Source organism: Melanotaenia boesemani, chromosome 10 (assembly GCF_017639745.1).
Source record: "Melanotaenia boesemani isolate fMelBoe1 chromosome 10, fMelBoe1.pri, whole genome shotgun sequence".
NCBI classification, from domain to species: Eukaryota; Metazoa; Chordata; class Actinopteri; order Atheriniformes; family Melanotaeniidae; genus Melanotaenia; species Melanotaenia boesemani.
In genome coordinates, this window is record NC_055691.1 from 24,284,567 (window position 1) to 24,303,591 (window position 19,025).

General features: G+C 38.7%; 2 protein-coding genes across 2 annotated transcripts; one reads left to right on the forward strand and one right to left on the reverse strand.

Annotated features, from left to right (window-relative positions):
* Positions 1-394: 394 nt before the first annotated feature.
* Positions 395-2,261, forward strand: fancf (FA complementation group F). Its single transcript, XM_041997501.1, has 2 exons — positions 395-453; positions 725-2,261. Exon 2 carries the CDS (start codon positions 779-781, stop codon positions 1,808-1,810), a length of 1,032 nt encoding a protein of 343 aa, XP_041853435.1. The 5' UTR covers positions 395-453; positions 725-778; the 3' UTR covers positions 1,811-2,261.
* A 5,278-nt stretch (positions 2,262-7,539) lies between these two features.
* Positions 7,540-18,341, reverse strand: slc17a6a (solute carrier family 17 member 6a). Its single transcript, XM_041997499.1, has 12 exons — positions 17,589-18,341; positions 15,919-16,174; positions 15,352-15,470; positions 14,424-14,538; positions 13,441-13,528; positions 13,113-13,199; positions 12,625-12,767; positions 12,384-12,533; positions 11,766-11,898; positions 11,576-11,686; positions 11,358-11,485; positions 7,540-9,356 (listed from the first exon to the last, which is right to left on the reverse strand). Exons 1-12 carry the CDS (start codon positions 17,672-17,674, stop codon positions 9,027-9,029), a joined length of 1,746 nt encoding a protein of 581 aa, XP_041853433.1. The 5' UTR covers positions 17,675-18,341; the 3' UTR covers positions 7,540-9,026.
* Between the last annotated feature and the right edge of the window lie 684 nt (positions 18,342-19,025).

The following is a 19,025-nucleotide window of genomic DNA, read 5'->3' on the forward strand; positions in this document are numbered from 1 at the left end:
ATAAGCTACTATAATAACATTATGTAGTAGTAGAAAATTAAATAAGGTGTACGTGACTGTCAAAGAATATAATCTCAAGTACATAAATCATGTTGTATTGTCTAAGAGAAAAAAGAAAGAAAGAAAAATGCAGTTTAGGTCCCCACTTTTCGTGATAACATTTCCTACATGAAAATGTATTTATGTAAGAAAATAAATATAAACGAAACGGAGAGAGAAAGCGAGCATTGATGTTTAATTATTAATATTGTTTTATTATCATCATCATCATCATCATCATCATCATTATTATTATTATTATTATTATTATTACTATTATTATTATTATATCGTCTTGTTTTGGGGGGAAGTAGGGTTCGTGTCTACTTAAATTTCGCCATTCGGCAACGCATGCGCAGTGAAGCGGCGCAAACCTAACCGGAACTCCCGAGCGGTGGATATCTCCAGAGACAAGTGAGTTTAATATACACATTTATGAACGTTAATGTATTATGTCCAGCTTTTGTTACACTTTTTAGGGGTTGCTTAAGACCACCTCTCTTAAAACTAAAATTTATTTTGAAATCTGCTACCGGAAGTTCTGTTTACTATCTTTATCCACTAACTTCTCTGCTCTTGCCAACTTGTAGCTAACCCGCTAAGTGTCGCAGTAAAAGTACAGCAGATTCTAAGACGTACGGAAGATTTGGGTGAATATTTAGGTGGTTTATGTTTTGTCCTTCAGCTGGTGCTAAACTCCGGAGACCAGAGTCTTAACTCTGAATGCAGAGAGCGCCACATGGAGGCGGTGCTAAAAAATTTTGTTAGCACGGTGGAGCTACTGGCTGTGGCAGCTCACAGTGGCATGGTGAAGCAGTGGGATGAGCAAACTCTGTCCAGAGCATTTCACTGGGCCAAGTACTGCGAGCACATCTATTCCAGGTTTCACAATAACCCCGCCATAAGAGGAGTCATGGAGAATCAGCTACACATCACGAATCGAAATCTGCGAGATGTTATCCCTGGATATTCTGATGTTTCCTTTTCGGACCTTCCCCGCTTCCAGCACTTGTTGCTCGTCGGGTTGTTGAACAATCCCAACTTGCCCAGCACCATCATGAAGATACTCTTTGACAAAAAGATCCCAGTTAACGTTATGGACAATGAGTATGAGGATATCACAGGCTTCTGCAGCCACATTGTTCAATGCAAATCAGTTTGTAAAGTCCTGCGTCCCCTTTCAAGCCTTTCAGCTGTTGGTGTTGATGCTGAGATGCAGGGGGAGATGCTTATGAAGAAGTTGGATGCCCTGCTGAGCCAAGGCAATGACCTCAGCCAAGCAGAGGATTTTTTATACTCACTCCACCAGTTATTTGAAGGAGCAGCACCACATTTTAGTCTAGTCATTGCTTCAGCACTGCTAACAACTGAAGACTTTGCTGCACAAACTTCTTCACAAGGTTTTCTCTTGGACTGGCTTCAGAATCAACACAGTGTGCTGCAACACATGTGTTCTATGCTTCCTTCTACACTTCTTAAAGATCTTTCAAAAAGACATAAGAAATTTAGAGATGCATACTATTGTGTGCTGAAAAAGTGTGCCTCAGAGATGGAGTACAGTATAAGTGACGGTGAATGGGTTCAAACTGGCACAACCTCCACAGTGTCCTTCCAGAAGATGGCTGAGCATTTTTTGGCGTTGTTTGAGGCCTGTCCTTCTTTGAAGAGGAGTACAGAAGATGAGCTAAATGCTTTGAAGATTTCTGATGGAGACTTTGATGTAAGAGGTTTGAGTGTGTGGGGAGACCTTTTGTCAGAATTAAGCAAGTGACTGTCAGTTTTGAGGCTTCTTGAGACCATGATAACAGATGCATGTTCACTATTTGTGTCCAATATTTTTTTTATATAAAAAGAAATGATAAACAAGTAAAAGTTTTCATATTTTTTATGGATATGGTCATAATATTCTTTACTTCAAGGTGTTGCAGTTATAACTTAGACAGTTAAAATCTAGATTTAATGTGAGCTTATTCACTGTTTCATGAGTTAAGGCAACATTTAAGAACTTTTTTCCTTTTGTAATATTTATAACAGAGGAATAACTAAGTATTGTTTATTAGCATTAATATCAAAGCATCTCTGAATATGTTTGTGTTTTACAGACTGATCTTTTTCATTGTATATAAAAGACCTGTATGTTCTGTATGGAAAATGAATGACCATTTCCATTTTGTGGCTCTGGTAAGACTTTAAATATTAAACACTCAATTCTTTTGCTTTCATATTATTTTTGTCATTTATTTTCCTTGTGAGATTATGGGTTTAATTTTTATTTATTTATTATCAGGGTGGATAATTTGCCCAGCTCACTGGATTTTGATTGATGGTGACATTACATGCTTCCTTATGAGCAAAGGCAGCACATGATCTGACTGAAATATGTTGAAAGTCATTTTTAGGCAGTGTATTTTCTAATACGTATAGATGTTCTTTGGAGATTTAAGGATAAAGTGATTTTTAGTTTCTCTCATATTTACCAATAAGCTTTGAGCTTTGATCTAAACCTGTACATTTTAATTGGCATATTGCCATTTATGTAACTCAACAGCCAATTCACACATCGCAGGCCTCGCTCATGTGTCAGATCACCTCTGTGGGGAGGGATCAATTAGTCAGATCAAGCATCTTAAATCAGACCAATCACAATAGCTGGTTTGTGGCATGTCTCTGTCAGACAGCAGATTAGAGCCCTGGCTGCCGTGTGGAGGGAAACACCAACACAGCCACGGCTCATTTAACACACCGTGAAAGCAATCCACGTAGAGACAGACAAGGGTCAGTGAATAAAGGGCGGCTTGTACACAACCAATTTATTTTCAACCAATAAAAAAAGCATGTCAGGATGGATGTAAACCCGCTGTGGCTGAGTCAGTTCGAGCACTTCTATTCTGAAGATATATTCAGATTAATTTAATTATTGCACTGTATTATATTTAAAACAAAAGCTATATTTAAGATTTTATAAGATTCACACTCTTATTCATAGCGTTAACGCATAATTGGCAGAGCAGGTGTGCAACCATGGCGATGACTCAGATGTGTTAATGTGTGACTCCAAGAAGCCCACAAGAAATGCAAGATGATAATTTAGTTCTCTGCTGGTATCTATATTTGTTAAAACTAATTGTTTTGAAGTCTTTACATAAATCAGAAAGAAAATAGGAACATCTATTACTGTTACCAAAAATGTATTCATGTATAAATTTAGATGATTTTTACTTTGCAGACAATTTTTTATAGTGAGACTGATGAACTTCAGACTTCTAGTCGCTTCTGATGCTACACATCTATGTATTTAGTAAATGTTTAGCATTTCAGTCTAGTAAAACTCCACCTCTAACAAGAAAATAACATATTTAGATGTTAAATAATAACTGCAGCATTCTGTTTTTTACTCCTTCCACATTTTAGCCCCTTCAGCTGATATACCATCCAGTGTCATATTGTTCTCTGTCAGTGTGGGGTGGAACAACTGCAGTGAGACATGCTGAGGAGGGGAACTGCTGTTCTGCGCCTCCTAAAGGGTCATGAAGGATAACATTCATTAAAACTCAGATCCAGCCACCATCTGGTGGTGTGAATAGGGAGTCCTTGGAGGGGGTGGGTGAGTCAGACTAGAGCCCTCCCTCGGCACGTGCCTAAGCCGCTCCAGCTTGGCCCTTATGTGGCCCCAGTGACTGATCACTGTGGCAGGCGGACCCCTGTGCACACCTGTGTCCCACTCAGAGTATGCAGATGATTATCATGTAGCATGCACTGAGGCACTGAAATGTTATAATGTGGGTTATGGAAAAAAAGAGATCAACATGTAAATGTGTGTTGCTATATCTGATAAATATTGCAGCTTGCAAGGAAAGTAGCCACACTGTTGACTGCATGACTTTCTAAAATCTGCGCTGTCAGAATTTACAGGGAGCTGCTGTGTATGCAGAAGCATTTTCAGGTTTTAAGGAGAGAATGAGAGATATCCTGCAGTCGATAAAGTGTTGATAAACCTGAAAGGTTAAAATAAAGAAAATAGTCAAGGGAAAATAAATATAGATAATCTTTAAGCCAAATTTCCTATTTCTAACTTTTTTTTAAAGGTTATTATATTAAAATGTTATAAAAAATGAAGCAATCAGTGTTTTGCAGCTGTTTTAGGGTTCAGACAAAACAAGACATCACTAACGGATTCAAAGAACTTGTTATAATGGTAAATAATTGCAAGCTAATTACTTAACAAACATGATCCTGAAATAATGAGCTGGCTACATTTTTTTGTAAAAGAAAAATATTGAGCAGAATATCAAAGCACAAAATCAAAACTGAAATATTCTATTAATCTTATTTGATTCAGATAACTATCAGAGCTAGTAATGCTTTGCCAGCCCTTACAGTATCATGTTAAATCTTATCATCCTTTGTCTCTGTGTGTGATATGAGCTGTATGAGGGTGTCAGTGTAATCTGATATGGGGGAGGGGAAGCAGACCTCTGACGGATTACATCACATGCAATTGAAGAAACAGGTTTTGTGGAGGAAAAACAGTTGGATGCAGCAATCTTCTTCTTCTGAAGAAGAAGTTCCTATTTTCTGCATCTCTGAATACAATGGCTCACAGAAAACATCACCACCTTGTCACAGAGGGGGATGTAAAAGCTGGAGTGGTGTTAACAAATGTTTAAGTGGACTGGGAAGTAAATGCAGATGAATGTGTGGATAGCACACAGTCCTTATTGTTATTGGGAACTGAGCAGGATGAAGATTTGGGCATCATTTGCATATCACAGAAGGCGTTTTTTTTGTGTGTGTGTGCATGCTGTATGGCTGAGCATCCTTAGCAGAATCTCATTTCAAAACAAAAAAAAAAAAAGAGAACAAAGAAGTTTGGAAACAGCAATGTTTTTAGAATAGTTATTTAATTTTGCACATGTGTTGTAGTGGATGGAAAGCAGTGATTTATGATGTTATTTTATGTAAAACCAATTTGGGCTGGCTGGCTCTCCATTAATAAAGCCATTAACAAGGGAGGGGAAGGAGGTGTGTGCAAACTCATTTACCCTGAAGCAGTGTATTGTCATGCAGGAGGTTGTCATAAAATAGTAATTACTTCAATGTCGCTGTGAAACGTAGGGTTATAATTACTAGATCTTTTAGCATATAATGGAGCAGGATTTTACATGGAAATTAAAGGATATTGAGGCAGCAGTGAGTGGGATATGGTGTGGACATTTGGAGGAGGGATCAGGAGGATAATTGTATGCAGGCAAAATCTCAAGGGAAGTGTGCAACCCTGTCATCAAACACTCATTCTGGCTGGGCCTCATCCCATTACAGTCCCAGAGGAGCTAAAGTGCACCTGCCCCACTGACTGACAATTCCTCACTCCCCCTTCACTCGTCCTCAGACTACACAACCAGACAAACACCGCAATGACTAAGCCTGAGCTGCAGAAAAAATAAAGAGTCAGTGTTGCAAGCAGGCGAGTGCAAAGAGAGTTTCACCTCTAAATATTGACAGATTCTGCTGATTTACTGTGCGTCCTAACAGGCATGTCACAGGTGTAACAGCCATGACCACTCTGGCTGGTTAGGCATGAGAAAACATGTTCCACATGAGTGGTGACACAGTTGTGTTTCCTGTCAAATTAACATGCACACTGAAAGGCAGGCAGCGGTGAGCCGTTAATGGCTGCTCTCCTCAGCTGGACAAATAATCAGAAGAGAAACTGAGAGTTATTCTAATTGCTGTCAATGCTGCTACTGGGGATGATTCAGACATGGAGCTGCTCCCTGTGATCCAACCATCAGTCAACACAGGAGAAGGATGCTGCACTCAGACTGCCCATCATGCTCAGAAATCCAGTGGTCAACACCTTAAACCCCCACCCACACAGGCTTCATTCCTGTCTACATTTCACTTAAATACAAGAGCAGATACAAAGTTTTATGTTTATTTATGCTAGAAGCTGCAGCTGTTTTCTGCAGTACATATTCACGCTGCACTGTAATCAGCGCACAAAGGAAAACTTACACTTATAATGGATTAGTCACATGGACATCATGTTTAATGAAGCCTTTCAATGAGCTTGTCTGACTAAATGATAGATTCATACACTGCTCTCATATTTAGTATCTGCTTCACACAACTCAGTCCCTCCTGCAGAGGCTGAAAGCTGTAGTGAGTCATAACATCTGTAGAAGCCATACTAACACACCATCATGCTTTTATGAGGCATGTGATGGATTACTGTTTTTCTCAGTGATGTGCTGGACATGCAGCATAAATGCAGAAGTTACGTATTTTTTTTTTTTTTAGTTATTTGATGGTATTTGTTTACTTTTCAAGTACTTGTACCAACAATATTCTCAGTGTATTTGAAAGCTCGATGTAAGTTCAGTTGCTTCAGGAAGTATTCAGACCCCAAGCACATTTGTGCACTATTCCATTGGAGGTTTTAATAGCCTTCATAGCCTTAGCTCACCCCCAACATTTATCTCCAGAAGGGCCTTTCAGTTACACACTGTACCTGCATAATAAAAGAAAGAATAAATGAAAACTACTTTATTTATCCCAGAGAGAAATACTTAAAACATACATGAAAGATATTTGTAAATAGAGTTGAACAATTTATTTAATTCAGGCTTAAAACTGGAATTTTTATATAAATAGATTTCCAAAATTTAGTCACAATGTGCTTCCACATTAAAATTAAGGGTTGTTGAGTTCAGACTGATAGCAAAGGTGCCAATTGTAGTCACTAAATGTTTATATTAAGAGCATGCAAAGCTTGAAGAGGACTGAATACATTCAGAACAATCTGTTAGTGTTTTTCATTTGGTTGCCCCTGTTCATTCTGATCACTTTTATTATTCCTGTGTTTTCAGATGATTTTTTTTGTTAAAATTACGAAGTTAACTACTCAGTTTTATTTAAATTTAAACTTTCTATAGGATCATTTGATTTAAGTTTTGAAATGTCAGGGCGTCTAGAGTTAAACAGTATTGATTTGTCATTTGACTGGAATTGATGAGGAAGCTGGATCAATAACTGCATGTGTTACACGAACAGTGTTGACCTCAGATGCATTGACACCAAAGACTGATTCTTCACCTTATATAATATATATATATATATATATATATATATATAAATATATAAATGATATAAATGGATTCATCACTTCATCACACTTTTATACACCAACCTGACAACTCAGCAGCAGCTTCTTCACTGCATATTAAAGTCAGAGGTCTTTCCAGAGACAGTGTTCCTTGTTTGTAGGAGTTTGCAGGAGTGTAAACTGTAATAGCATTAACATTACTGTTCTTATTGGGCGACAGGGTCCAGTAATCTCTCCTGCTCTCCAAACACCTCTTCCATTGATTTATTAATGAGAAACATGGAGAAAGCAGAGGGCGCTTGAAGAAGGTTATTAACTGATTAACTAGTCTACATTCAGTCTGTGAGGTCTACAGTAAATCACAAAACAACAAACAAGATAACAATGACAAGATGTGGCTTTTTGGTTATCTTTTTTATAAAATGATATGACTTTTTTTATAACACTTTTTGACATCAACATACCTCTTCATTAAACACAATATTAGAAGCCATAAAATCACATTTATCTGTTTACATAACCTTCAGGCACAAAGCCAATTATAGCATCTTTTGGTCATCATAAACATTCTTAAATATTCATATATCTTAAACATCCTTGCAGATTTCATACAGCAAATGAAGAAAAGTGTTTCAACAGCAAATGAAGTCAAGTGGAAGAGCCATCTATTAATTCATGTGGTGCACTCAAAGGTGATAATATCAATGTGTCGGTGAAGTGCCATGATGACAGCCAAGGAACACTAAGAGATCATAAATAACTTAGTTGTTCGCATGTAGCACTGGATTCCTCACTGTCAAAATGCAACATCTCCTGCATCATGAGCACTAAAGCTGGATTCTCCAGACACCAGGAAATTGTTAAAAACACACACCTAAATGTTGATCATCACATGACTCCAAAACAAGTACAGTTAGATACAGCAAGCTATTTTTACGTTACAGAACAGAATGTGATGGGTGGTAGCTGGTACACAGAATTTATTGCAGTGCACACCAAACATCAATAAACAATGTCTTCTGCATGGTTGCCCTTAAAACTCTTTTTTAAATATATATATGTGTGTTCTTTTTTATTTGTCTCACATTACAACTTGAACCTGATAATGAAAACCCATCTTATTATCCATTATGGCAGAAGACACTTATCTAAGAAGAAAGCAGTTGGCTGGATGAGGACTATCAGTGACTGTGAGGCGGCTGCATCTGAAACATTAATCTGAGCAAATTCATGCAACAAACACACACTAAAACTCTACGGTTCAATTTCACTCACACTATTTTTGTCTTATAATGTTATTGTAGGCCTCACTCAAGAAGAAGAAGACCTTTTTTGCAAGCAGACATCTCCCTGAAGAGGTACTGTCCATGAAAAATATGGCCTTTTATATTAATGTTAACACAGATCAACGACCCAAAATCCACAATAGTCTCACAGAAACAGTATACAGGTATATACAGTACATAAAACACATTTGAGAAACAGAATAGAATCTTGTTTTTTAGAACACTTAAGAGTTTCAGTGCAATCAGAGTGGTATGTCAGAAAAAGACCCTATGCGATGGTCAAATGCAGTGTTATCTGGCTCATGTTGTTCAAGTAGTTCAATGAGGTTTGGTCGCCTAAGCAGACCGCATGTCTGCAGTTTTCTTTGCAGTTACTATCTGTGAGTATAGTGAAGCCCTACGGTATGCAGATGTGATGAAAAACATGAGAATCTAATGAGGATTGTTCTGCATTGCATTTAACTTTTCTTTACATTTTCATTTGAAACTACTTGAACACACAAAATGGATTTTAAATATCTGATATAATGCTTCTTTGTGCAATCTGTGAAGGAGAGTCTTTTGTTTTTTCAGCAGACTCACCGCAACTGTATGGTTTAAGAATAGCCACGCTGAGCATACATCTTTCCTGCTGGCTCCTGAACATATTCCTCTGTCTTATCCCAGTCCTGTACCCACCCACCATTGAGCTGTCCTGTGGCTCCATAGCTTTTAGCTGGACCGCCCATCGCTCCATAGCTCTGTGTGATGTCGCCTGTCTCCTCGGCCAGCTCATCCTCATCTATAAAGCCACACTTTTCTTCGCTGGTTTCTTCAGGGTCTGCCCATGGCTGCTTCTCCCCAGATGCAAAGATTCCATAAAACACCACTCCTCCGTAATGCACAAGGGAGGCAATGAGGAAGACATACTGCCATTCTTCTCGGGTCTAGGAACAGAAAGAATGGTAGTCAGACTGAGTGACCTTGTAAAAGCTTCATAACATTACACACACAGTCACACAGTAACGTGTGTGACCCCCTTTGTGCAACAATTACTTCAGCTTAATGTTCCTAATAACTGATTGATCAGTTTAGTTTAGATACATTTCTGTTGGTGGATTTCTTCACATGAGCTTCTCAGTTCAAGTCTTTCCACACATTTCATTTCATTTTGATTATGGTCAGGACTTTGACATAATCCTTACAAAACACCAACTTCACACTTCTTGGATAGATGACATGTGCTGCAGCAGAGCATCAGCAGTGCTGCAGTGTTTTTATATGGATCCGGGTGACATGATGTAAAAAGGCCTTACATGAAAACTCACAGATTAACATGAAAACTGGGTGTGATATTTGATACTGGTTTCAAATTCAATACACAGGTAAACTCAGTGGTTAAAATGGTTTCTGTAGACTGAGGTTTCTACCTAAAGTCAAATCCTTTTAATTGTTTATTGATTTTGGAAGTCTAATTGCTGCCTTTGCCACATGCACATCTATAATGCCCTCAACAGTAATGTAAGCCAAGCCTCCCTCTTATAGTTGCAGTTGGTCCAGAATACTACAGCTTATTCAATGAAAGCATGTAATTGTTATGGTAAAAGGTCTGTATTTATATAGCACTTTTACCCAAAGCTCTTTACAATATACATTAATGCATTCACACACACATTCACACACTGATGGCAGAAGCTGCCATGCAAGAAGCTAACTACGACCCATCAGGAGCAATTTGGGGTTCGGTGTTTTGCTCAGGGACACCTCGACATGAGCTTGACAGGCCGACTGAAAAACCGGCAACCCTCAGGATACAAGACGACCACTCTTCCCACTAAGCCAGCCAACATCTCCACAGTACTTGCTTCCCTTCACTTCTTTTAGGATTGATTTAAAGGTTTTATTACTGACTTATGAGACAATAAAGGGCTAATCTGACCCCTTTGTATCTTTTTGACATCCTAAAACCATGCCTTCTAGATTATGCAAATCTTCAGATCATTTTCTTGTAGTTACTCTGATATTGAGGCTCAAATACAAAAGAAAATGGGTCATTTCACCTGCATGTGCAGCAGCCTTCAACTTCCCGTTTTTAAGTTTAAGTTTTACAACACTTTGTCATTCATTGGCTGTTAAACCCTATGTTTTTCATTTCAGTATATGCTGTCCTAATTGTTTTTATATGTGCTACACAACATCAATTTGGTCAACATGCCCCCCTTGTTTAGATGCAAAACAATTCCAAACTCTGATAGTACCACAAAAATGTTTCACAGATAAGATAAAGTTTGGGGGTGGAGGAGGTTGTTTTTTTTCACATATTTAACAAAATGATATAATCTATCTACAAAACATTTCTCTAACATCATTCTGGTTTGTGCATGTGATCTTTAACAAACTGCAGACCAGCAGCAATCATGTTTTTGGAGAGCAGTAAAATTAGCCAGCATGAGAGGCCTTCGCTTCTTCAGACAAGGACCTGGAGAAGATAACAGTACTCTTAAATCTCCTCACCTTGTACACTGTTTGTTTGACTCTAATTTGGTCAAATCCAAACTGTTTTAAGCCTGATGAGCATCCACAGTATTTTTATGAGCTCCTCAGAAATCTCCCTTGTTTAGGTCATAACAAACTTTAACAAACATAGTTTGAAGATCAACCTTAATGACATATTTTCTTAACTTAAACACAGTCACCAGCTCACACCTGACTGTCGTCTCATTTATTTAAACATCTTATTTAATTTCAAATAAACTGATGATCCCAGAGGTTTACATACTTCCAATCATTAATTGTTAAAGTGGTTTATTCTCCTTAATGAATTTTTAAGCATACCTAAATAACAAGTTAATGTGGATTTTAACGAAATAAATAAATAAATAACTTTTAACTTAAACTTTTAGTAACTTTAAATCATTATACTAACATTCCCATCAGAAAAGACTCACCTTGTTCTTTGTCATTGCCCCCACTATGAGTGGGCAGACCATGCCTGATAAGGTACCAACACCGTTGGAAATGCCCATGAGGATGCTGGCATAGCGAGGAGCGATGTCTAAATGGTTCACGTTAAAACCTGCAGCAAAAAGGGTAAAGTTCCTGAGCTTGGTGCACTATTGAATATACACTGGATATTCTAACAAAAATCCATTATTTTAAAACTCACCTGATATTGCAAAACCACTAAAGCCTACCGCCAGGACTAGAAAAGAGATGGCCACCCCTTTACTGTGAGAGTAACCGACCACCAATAAGAGAGTTGCCTCCATGCCAAACCCTAACAGGATAACAAATTACCTGATGAGAAATACTCATGTCATTTTGAACAGATAGAAGTCTGGTGACTAAAGCCTTACCTCCACAGTTCATGATTTTGCGGACCATAGTGGTAGACATGATGTTGTTGCTCCGCAGGTAGTCTGCTAACTGGCCTCCTAAAGGCACGATGATGGTCATGACCAAGTGAGGGAGAGCTGACAGCGCTCCAACCTGAGAAACCATCAAACACTTGTCTGAAGCTGAACTGTGACAGCTATAAAGAAACTGTCATAACAGTCTGAGAACAAATGTCCCTTTCAATCAGGAGTTTCAACCTCTGACTCTATGGAGTCATAATTCAGCTCAGTAACAGCAGAATCTCATCCAGATCCTAAATTGCACCTGTCAGCGTAGCTTGAGTCATGGTTTATACTCTCACTGGAGGGCAAAGATCAAAACTGTTGTATTCTGTTGCCTGGATGATATGTCTAACCTAAACTCTAACCAAATTTTGCTCTTGCTTTATTACGCCTGTAATAAAGTGGAAGAACATGGTTAATAAGAATATATATCAGCTGTACATGTAAAGTGCACTAAACCAAGTACCTACTACAAATGATTTTGCAGGCAGCTAAAAGATGGGATTTCGTTGAAGCTCACATAACAGGACATTTTCAGGGCTAAAAACAGGCCTTACGAGGTCTCTATTCTTTTACCTTGCTTATCTCAAAGCCAAAAACCTCTTCAAAGTATGCAGGCTGACTGATGAGAAGCAGATAAAAGGTCCAGCTTCTGCAGAAATTGGCCACAATAATTGCATAGACGGGCATGGAGGAGAAAAATTTCCTCCAGGGAGTCTTGAATTTCTGTGAAAACGTGTGACAAACAGACAATTATCTGGATGCAGAACACTGTTTTTTAGTGTTACAAGCCAGGACACATAGAATGAGAACTCACTTCCATTGCACCCATCAGCTGGGCACTTTCGCCAATGCTCTCCTCAATGTAACGACGCTCCTCTTCGCTGATGGTGGGGTGCTCCGCTGGGCTCTCGTATGACACCAAAATCCAGAACATGTACCAGACTATTCCAAAAGACCCTAACCAACACATAAGAAGAAAAAGAAAAAGATGTTAGTTTCACAAACCAAGTGTGCCATGAAATTATGTTCAAACCCACAACTATAAATTCTGATGGGGATCTTAACTTTTTCTTTTATAATTGGGAATATAGGTAGTATTTTATTTGCTTTAGATGTATGAAAGAATAAAAAAACAAGGCAAAGGGATCCAGTTTTATCAGTTACCCACTACTATCTATCTACAGATTGTTATGAGCAAAGTAGCTCAAAAAATGCATAGCTCATTGCATCAGATATCACCTTTTTTCTGTAAAATATGAGTTGTTGAGTCTCACTTTAAGGTGTAATTAGAACAGCACTCACCATACACATAGAAGACTGAGGACCATCCTGTATACTGCACCAGGACCCCTGCTAGAGGCATGGCTACCACTGCACCAGCATAGGATCCTGCACAAGACACATTGTCATGACTAAGCAGAATGTGATCCTATTTGTTTATCCTGACAACAATCTTGTCCCACTGCGTTACTCACAAATGTGGTCAGCACAGACATTTTAGTGAACAATATTGTGTAATTCTAAACCTGTATTTTAGTGTGTGGAGTAATGTGGTTATAAAATCTTTCTGACACTATTGAACCAATCTTACTTTTCCTCAGAAACCACACTACAAGTGTATATTTCATACCACAAAAGGAAAGGGTTGCCAGACGACTTCTTTCCAGCGGTGGAGCCCATTTACTCCAGATTCCATGGCAGGCTGGGTAAGTCACTCCCTACACAGTGACAAATAACAATGCGGTCACAGTAATATCTGACAAGGACCCTTTAACTGAACACAAGTTGTTTTACTGCTTGAGTGATGCAGTCTCTTCTGATTTGTCAAAAATGTACAGAACAAATTGCAGTTAATAAACAGACTGACGTGCATTGGAGCTGACCTTTCTAATAGAGACTAATGGCTCAGGTGTGAGTCAGTGCAAATTCAAGCTGACTCCTCACTACATGAGAAAAAAAAAATCTAAATTGCTCCTATTAAATCTTCATTAAACACTAAGTGGCATACAATCAACTATTGATAGACACAAATTGCTGGGTCTTGCAGTGGGAGACACCCTAAAATGCTAATGCTTAATTTGTAGTAATAAGTTGTGCCACAGAACACAGGCAGCTCTTTTTTTCTCAATGGTCATGTGCAGCTATTGAAATGACAGTGTGCAGCTAAACAAAATAACAAAAGAGGCTGACCTTCAGTCTGATAATAGCATCTCTCTCCCTGAAATGACAGCCCTTCTTGAGCTTTGGGAGCCGCCTCCATCAAGTGGTTTTTATCTCTTTTGTTCGGTGTATTTTATGTGAACATGAGTCTGTTTCAGCGAGGCAAACCAATACACAGAAGCTCCGCTATTCAAGGTTTCAAGTTGTTTGTTGATTAATCTGTGTACAGTACAATGAATGGAGCTTGTTCATAATGGGGCTCATTTTCCAGCCAAATTCAAACAGAGAGCGGGACGGTTCAATGTGAACAGAGGATTTGTGCAAAATATGGTAACATACAGAATCTCAGGACAATTTCATCAGGGGTCCGATACAGCTTTGGGGTTGATAATGAGGCATTGTTTTGGAGCCATTTAAATGTTGAACCCTTATGTGTAAATTGTATATCATTACCTCCACCAAGCCTTGTAATATCCTTACAAAGATGACACATCCGTAGTGCACACGGGCAGCAGAGGGAATGAACATGTTCAGGGTGGATGTCAGTATGATGGCAGCCCCGAAAACTCTGGATAAACGATGGGATGTCAGATTATTATCAGGGCAAAATCCTCATCTTATCTAGAGAGAAAATATTATTAATCCATTTGGAACAAGGAAGAATAAACACTCACGATGAAGATAAACCACTCCTAATTGGATGCTGCACACTCTCACACTCATATATCAAGCAGTTATTCAGTTTCCAAGGGAGTGAGGAGAGGACTGATCACAACAGAAGGCGTCAGTGATACTTGGCATGATAAAGCCCTTCAGTGATTTGCATCCTTTTCAGACTTTCCCCTTTAATCAACATTTTAACAGCAATTACTTGTTTTAATATAGGACTTATAGTATGTTGATTTTCCAAATTCATATAGATTTACATTTAGTTTCTCTTTTAGGGCATTTTATTATTTGTTTCTTCCACTTTTTGTTCTAAGTTGCATGTTTACTCCCTTATTTTGTCTAAATCTTGCTGACTAATCAGTCGTCAGTGACACAATGTAATGGTCTACTTGGTCATTGAAATCGTTCTACAACCATTACTACTTAAAACCGCATTCACACAAGGCTTTGGCTGGTACGGTTACCATGCCTCTCAACATAAAGGATTAGACACGGTGGCCCCACGGGAGCTCATTAACACGAGAAGGCACGCCTGTCGGGCATCAGCCAAATCCCCAGTTCATCGACTGGTTTCTTCATATGACTGACGGGCACAACCATTATACCTTCAATCCAGTAAAAAAAAATATGACTGTAACCATTTTATAATCGCCCGTATTTCTGAATAGTCCACTCACTGTTTTCTTTTTTAGAAATCATCAAGTATTTTTACCTGTTTGCGGCCAGTCTTGAAGAGATATACCCTCCTGGTATCTGAGTTACTATGTAGCCCCAGAAGAAGGACCCGTGAATCATCCCCACGGTCTCTGGGTCCCAGTTGAATTTCGCTTTCTTTCAGACAAAGAAATGAACAGAATTATTTCAAGTTCATACTTCCTTCGGTAATTGTAAATGAAAACGCACAATTTCTACATGGAAAAATATGTTTGCTGGTAATAGGAGATAAAGATATAGGCTAACAGCCCTTATGATTAGACTCTTCCATGATTTAACAAAATATATGATGCTAAATCAATAACGAAAATAAGCGAATTTTCAAGAAATTTAAATCATAAATAAAAAAAAAGAAAAACACAACAAACACCATTTGATTCTATTTTCTTTTGTTTAAAATGGAATTCAATTAAAAAGCATTGATCTTTTCCTTTCTTTTCCTCTTGAAAATCTCTTTTAATAGCAGGTATCTAACCACAGAAAATCTATTGGTTTACTGGCTCTGGCCCTCATCACCTATCAGACAAGGGGTCCCTGCGTGGAGGGGGGCGGAGTTTACAGGCACCTCTTTGATGATGATCTTGCCGTTTTGATGGATTGTGCTGTTATTGACCATGCTGACGATAGCCACACCCAAGTTACACCGGATACCGAAGGAGATGCAGAAGCCGAGTCCGCTCAACATAGCGATGATGTATCTGCGCGGCAGCCCGAAGCACGTGCAGTCACACAGGGGTGCTTTCCGCTCCTGGTCCGCACTGGGTCTCCCATCCTCCGTCAGCTCGATCGCCTCACCTGTTTGCTGTCGCCTTTCAAGCCTCCTGCACCACAAGCCGATTATATAACAGGATACTCTTTTTTTAGGTTGCATACAGTCGACTTGGATGTTAAATCAAACATAAAGAACCATTTTTTTATTTCCCCAAAAGACAACATGCACGGGATTTGCTATCGGAACCTCTCTTTTTTTGTCATTTTCTTTTTAAAAATGAAAAAATGAATCAATTTTTGTAGCAATTCATTTTACACGCATCATAAAAGCTGTTTATAGAAAACAGACTCCCAGTTTTACATTGTGCTTTTTCTACAACAGGCCTTCACGATGTCTTGAACTATTCCCAGGCCCCTAAAAGCCTGCAGTGTTTATAAAATCAAATGCCGTTTATTTTCGTTTCGAGTTGTAAAAAAACAAACAAACAAACAAACAACAACAACAAAAAAAAAAAAACAGCTGTGAACAGAAGAAAAGGGTGACCCTCATACCGCATTGCAGTGTTATCAGCATCACTGTCGACGGGTTCATTTTTACCTTTCTGATTTCCAGCTCGTCAATATGCTGCAAGATTTTTTTTTATTTTATTTTTTATTTTTTTTACTTTTATTTCTTCACGGGAAATCTAAAAATTTCTAAACAATATGCTGAAATGTGAGGCCACACGGGGACATATCAGGCCTGCTAATGCTTCCATTACATTTTTTCTTTACGGGTATTAGTCACGTTTCTGTTACTCCAACCCATTGTACGCCTTCAAAATGAACGAAGAAGACTTGTGCGTGCACAAAGGTCGCTTAAAATATGTTTAAAAGCTCCATATTTTTGGTATTTATTTAAACAAAAAGTCATATTTATTGTTAAAACAATCGATTTAATTAACATTTTCAGTTAAAAGGTAAAAATATTTCAGTTTTACATATCTGAAGAGTTCTTACTGCTACAACCAGCTTCCCTACAATAAATCTTAATTGATGGGTCAGTCATCTTTCTCAGCTTTCCTTCGGATTACATTTTATGTAGGCGTACCATTGCAGATTTTATGGTTATAAAAATATAGTAAGTCAACTGATCTGAAGCTCATCGATCTTGAATTAATACGAATGGATACATGAGGTAATACATATCCTCCGACCTTGTGTCACGACTCGTTCTGTTTCATTAATTATTTAAAAACACCCACAGCTGCTGGTGGAGGGTACCATCCTCCAGGGAAATATCTGATCCTTAAATATTCGGGCCACACGAATCTGCTTTCAGCATTCCGTACGTGATTTGTGCTTTAAAGAGGAGATTTCCCTTTTGATTTAATAATTTTGTTGAAAAAAAAAGCATATTTAGGACGGATGTACGTTTTACATGCCATCTTAACATTTACTTATTTTCTACATTAATTTATCAGAACATATCAATTTCTGTGCTTAGAAGAAATGCATAATTGATTTTTTTTCTCTCTCTCTTACCTGTACAGACCACCCAGGGCCTTTCCTGCGATTTGTTTAAGCCCCTCTTTGGTGGTAGGGAGAGCTTTCTCCTTGCCTGGCTCCATATCCAAATGATCTTTTTTTTTTTTTTTTTTTTTTAGAAAAATCCTACAATACTAAGACAAATGGAAATGCAGCATTAAAGAGCATACTGTTAAAACATTAATCCAAATATTGCGCCTCTTTCGTTTAAGCAGAAATAGAACTTGATGTCCAGTGAAGGATGAGCCAGAAAATGGAGAGAGAGGGGAAACACGCTCAGTCTGAAAGAGCTGGTTTCACAGTCACAAAACAGCAGTCAAATAAGTCCTCTTCTGCCTTGCGCAATGTTAATCCGTGCAGTGCCATTTTAAGATCCGGAAAACAGCAACACAGATAATGAGAAGATTGGATGGAGTATGTTCTCTTTTCTTTTCAGAAATCAAAGTGGGGGCTATGTGATAAGCTTCAGCTGGTGGAGGTTAGAGGAGCTCCGGTTTAACCTGAGATGAGGATCTCCGGTGTGGCAGCATCCGGAGGAGCTTTCAGCACCGCGGACAGCGCACAGCTCGTGTACCTGTCAGCTGCTCTGTGCAGCGCCCCTCCTCCCTTCCGCTCCCATGCACCGCACCTCTCCTCAAATTCAATTACAACTTGAAAATCTGTGAATGGGCACGACTGCTTAACCAGTCTCCTTCAGTGATTCCAAAGTGAACTGAAATTCATGTCAGGATGAGTACAGACCACGAAGGCTTTTAATCACACAATGCATCAGACCAAGGCAATGCATCCATGCGTGCTTGTAGAGGGCGTGGGCGGACCTGTAGCGTTAACAGCCCATTTTATATTTGGGGAAGAAACTAAACAAATCATTTTATTTAATTGGAGAAGTGGAGAAATAAATGGTCTACTTAAATCGTTCAAAGAACGTCTTTGCTATTCATGTGGAACCAAACTGTAAAGTACAGTATGCATTCAACCACGAAGAGGCGGTGTTGTGTAAGGACGATAGACCAGCCCCAGCTGGTAGCCTATGAGGTGATAGAAGAGGATAAATGAAACTGGACATCTGATTTGTAGAAAGCATTTATTATATTATCACAATAATAATAATAATAAAAGATTTTTTTCTGTACAGTTTCATGACACAATCAGAAAAAGCACAATAGCCCCTTCATTCACATTTCCGGGGTGAAACTGTACACAGGTGGGACATTAGAAGCATCTGCATTTTCCTTCCATCGTCATCCGGGTGTGTTTCAATGAAGCCACCTGCCTGCCTGTCCTGGCCATTTAAGACACATCATGGCAGCAAAACGCCGTAAAAAGCATTCCTTTATTAGCTGCTTATTATTAACAAGGAGAAGAGATGACTGTTGCAGGCGATGAGACTGGAGAAGCACATCTCCGAAGCGAAAGACTGAGAAGAAGTGCGGT

Excerpts from the sequence above, each read along its gene's own strand:
- fancf (XM_041997501.1), top strand. The coding sequence starts at position 779 with ATGGAGGCGGTGCTAAAAAATTTTGTTAGCACGGTGGAGCTACTGGCT.
- slc17a6a (XM_041997499.1), bottom strand. The coding sequence starts at position 17,674 with ATGGAGCCAGGCAAGGAGAAAGCTCTCCCTACCACCAAAGAGGGGCTT. Across the intron at positions 11,486-11,575 it reads TAGTGGTTTTGCAATATCAG|GTTTTAACGTGAACCATTTA; the intron begins GTGAGTTTTAAA and ends TTTTTGCTGCAG. Across the intron at positions 9,357-11,357 it reads GGGCAATGACAAAGAACAAG|ACCCGAGAAGAATGGCAGTA; the intron begins GTGAGTCTTTTC and ends TTCTGTTCCTAG.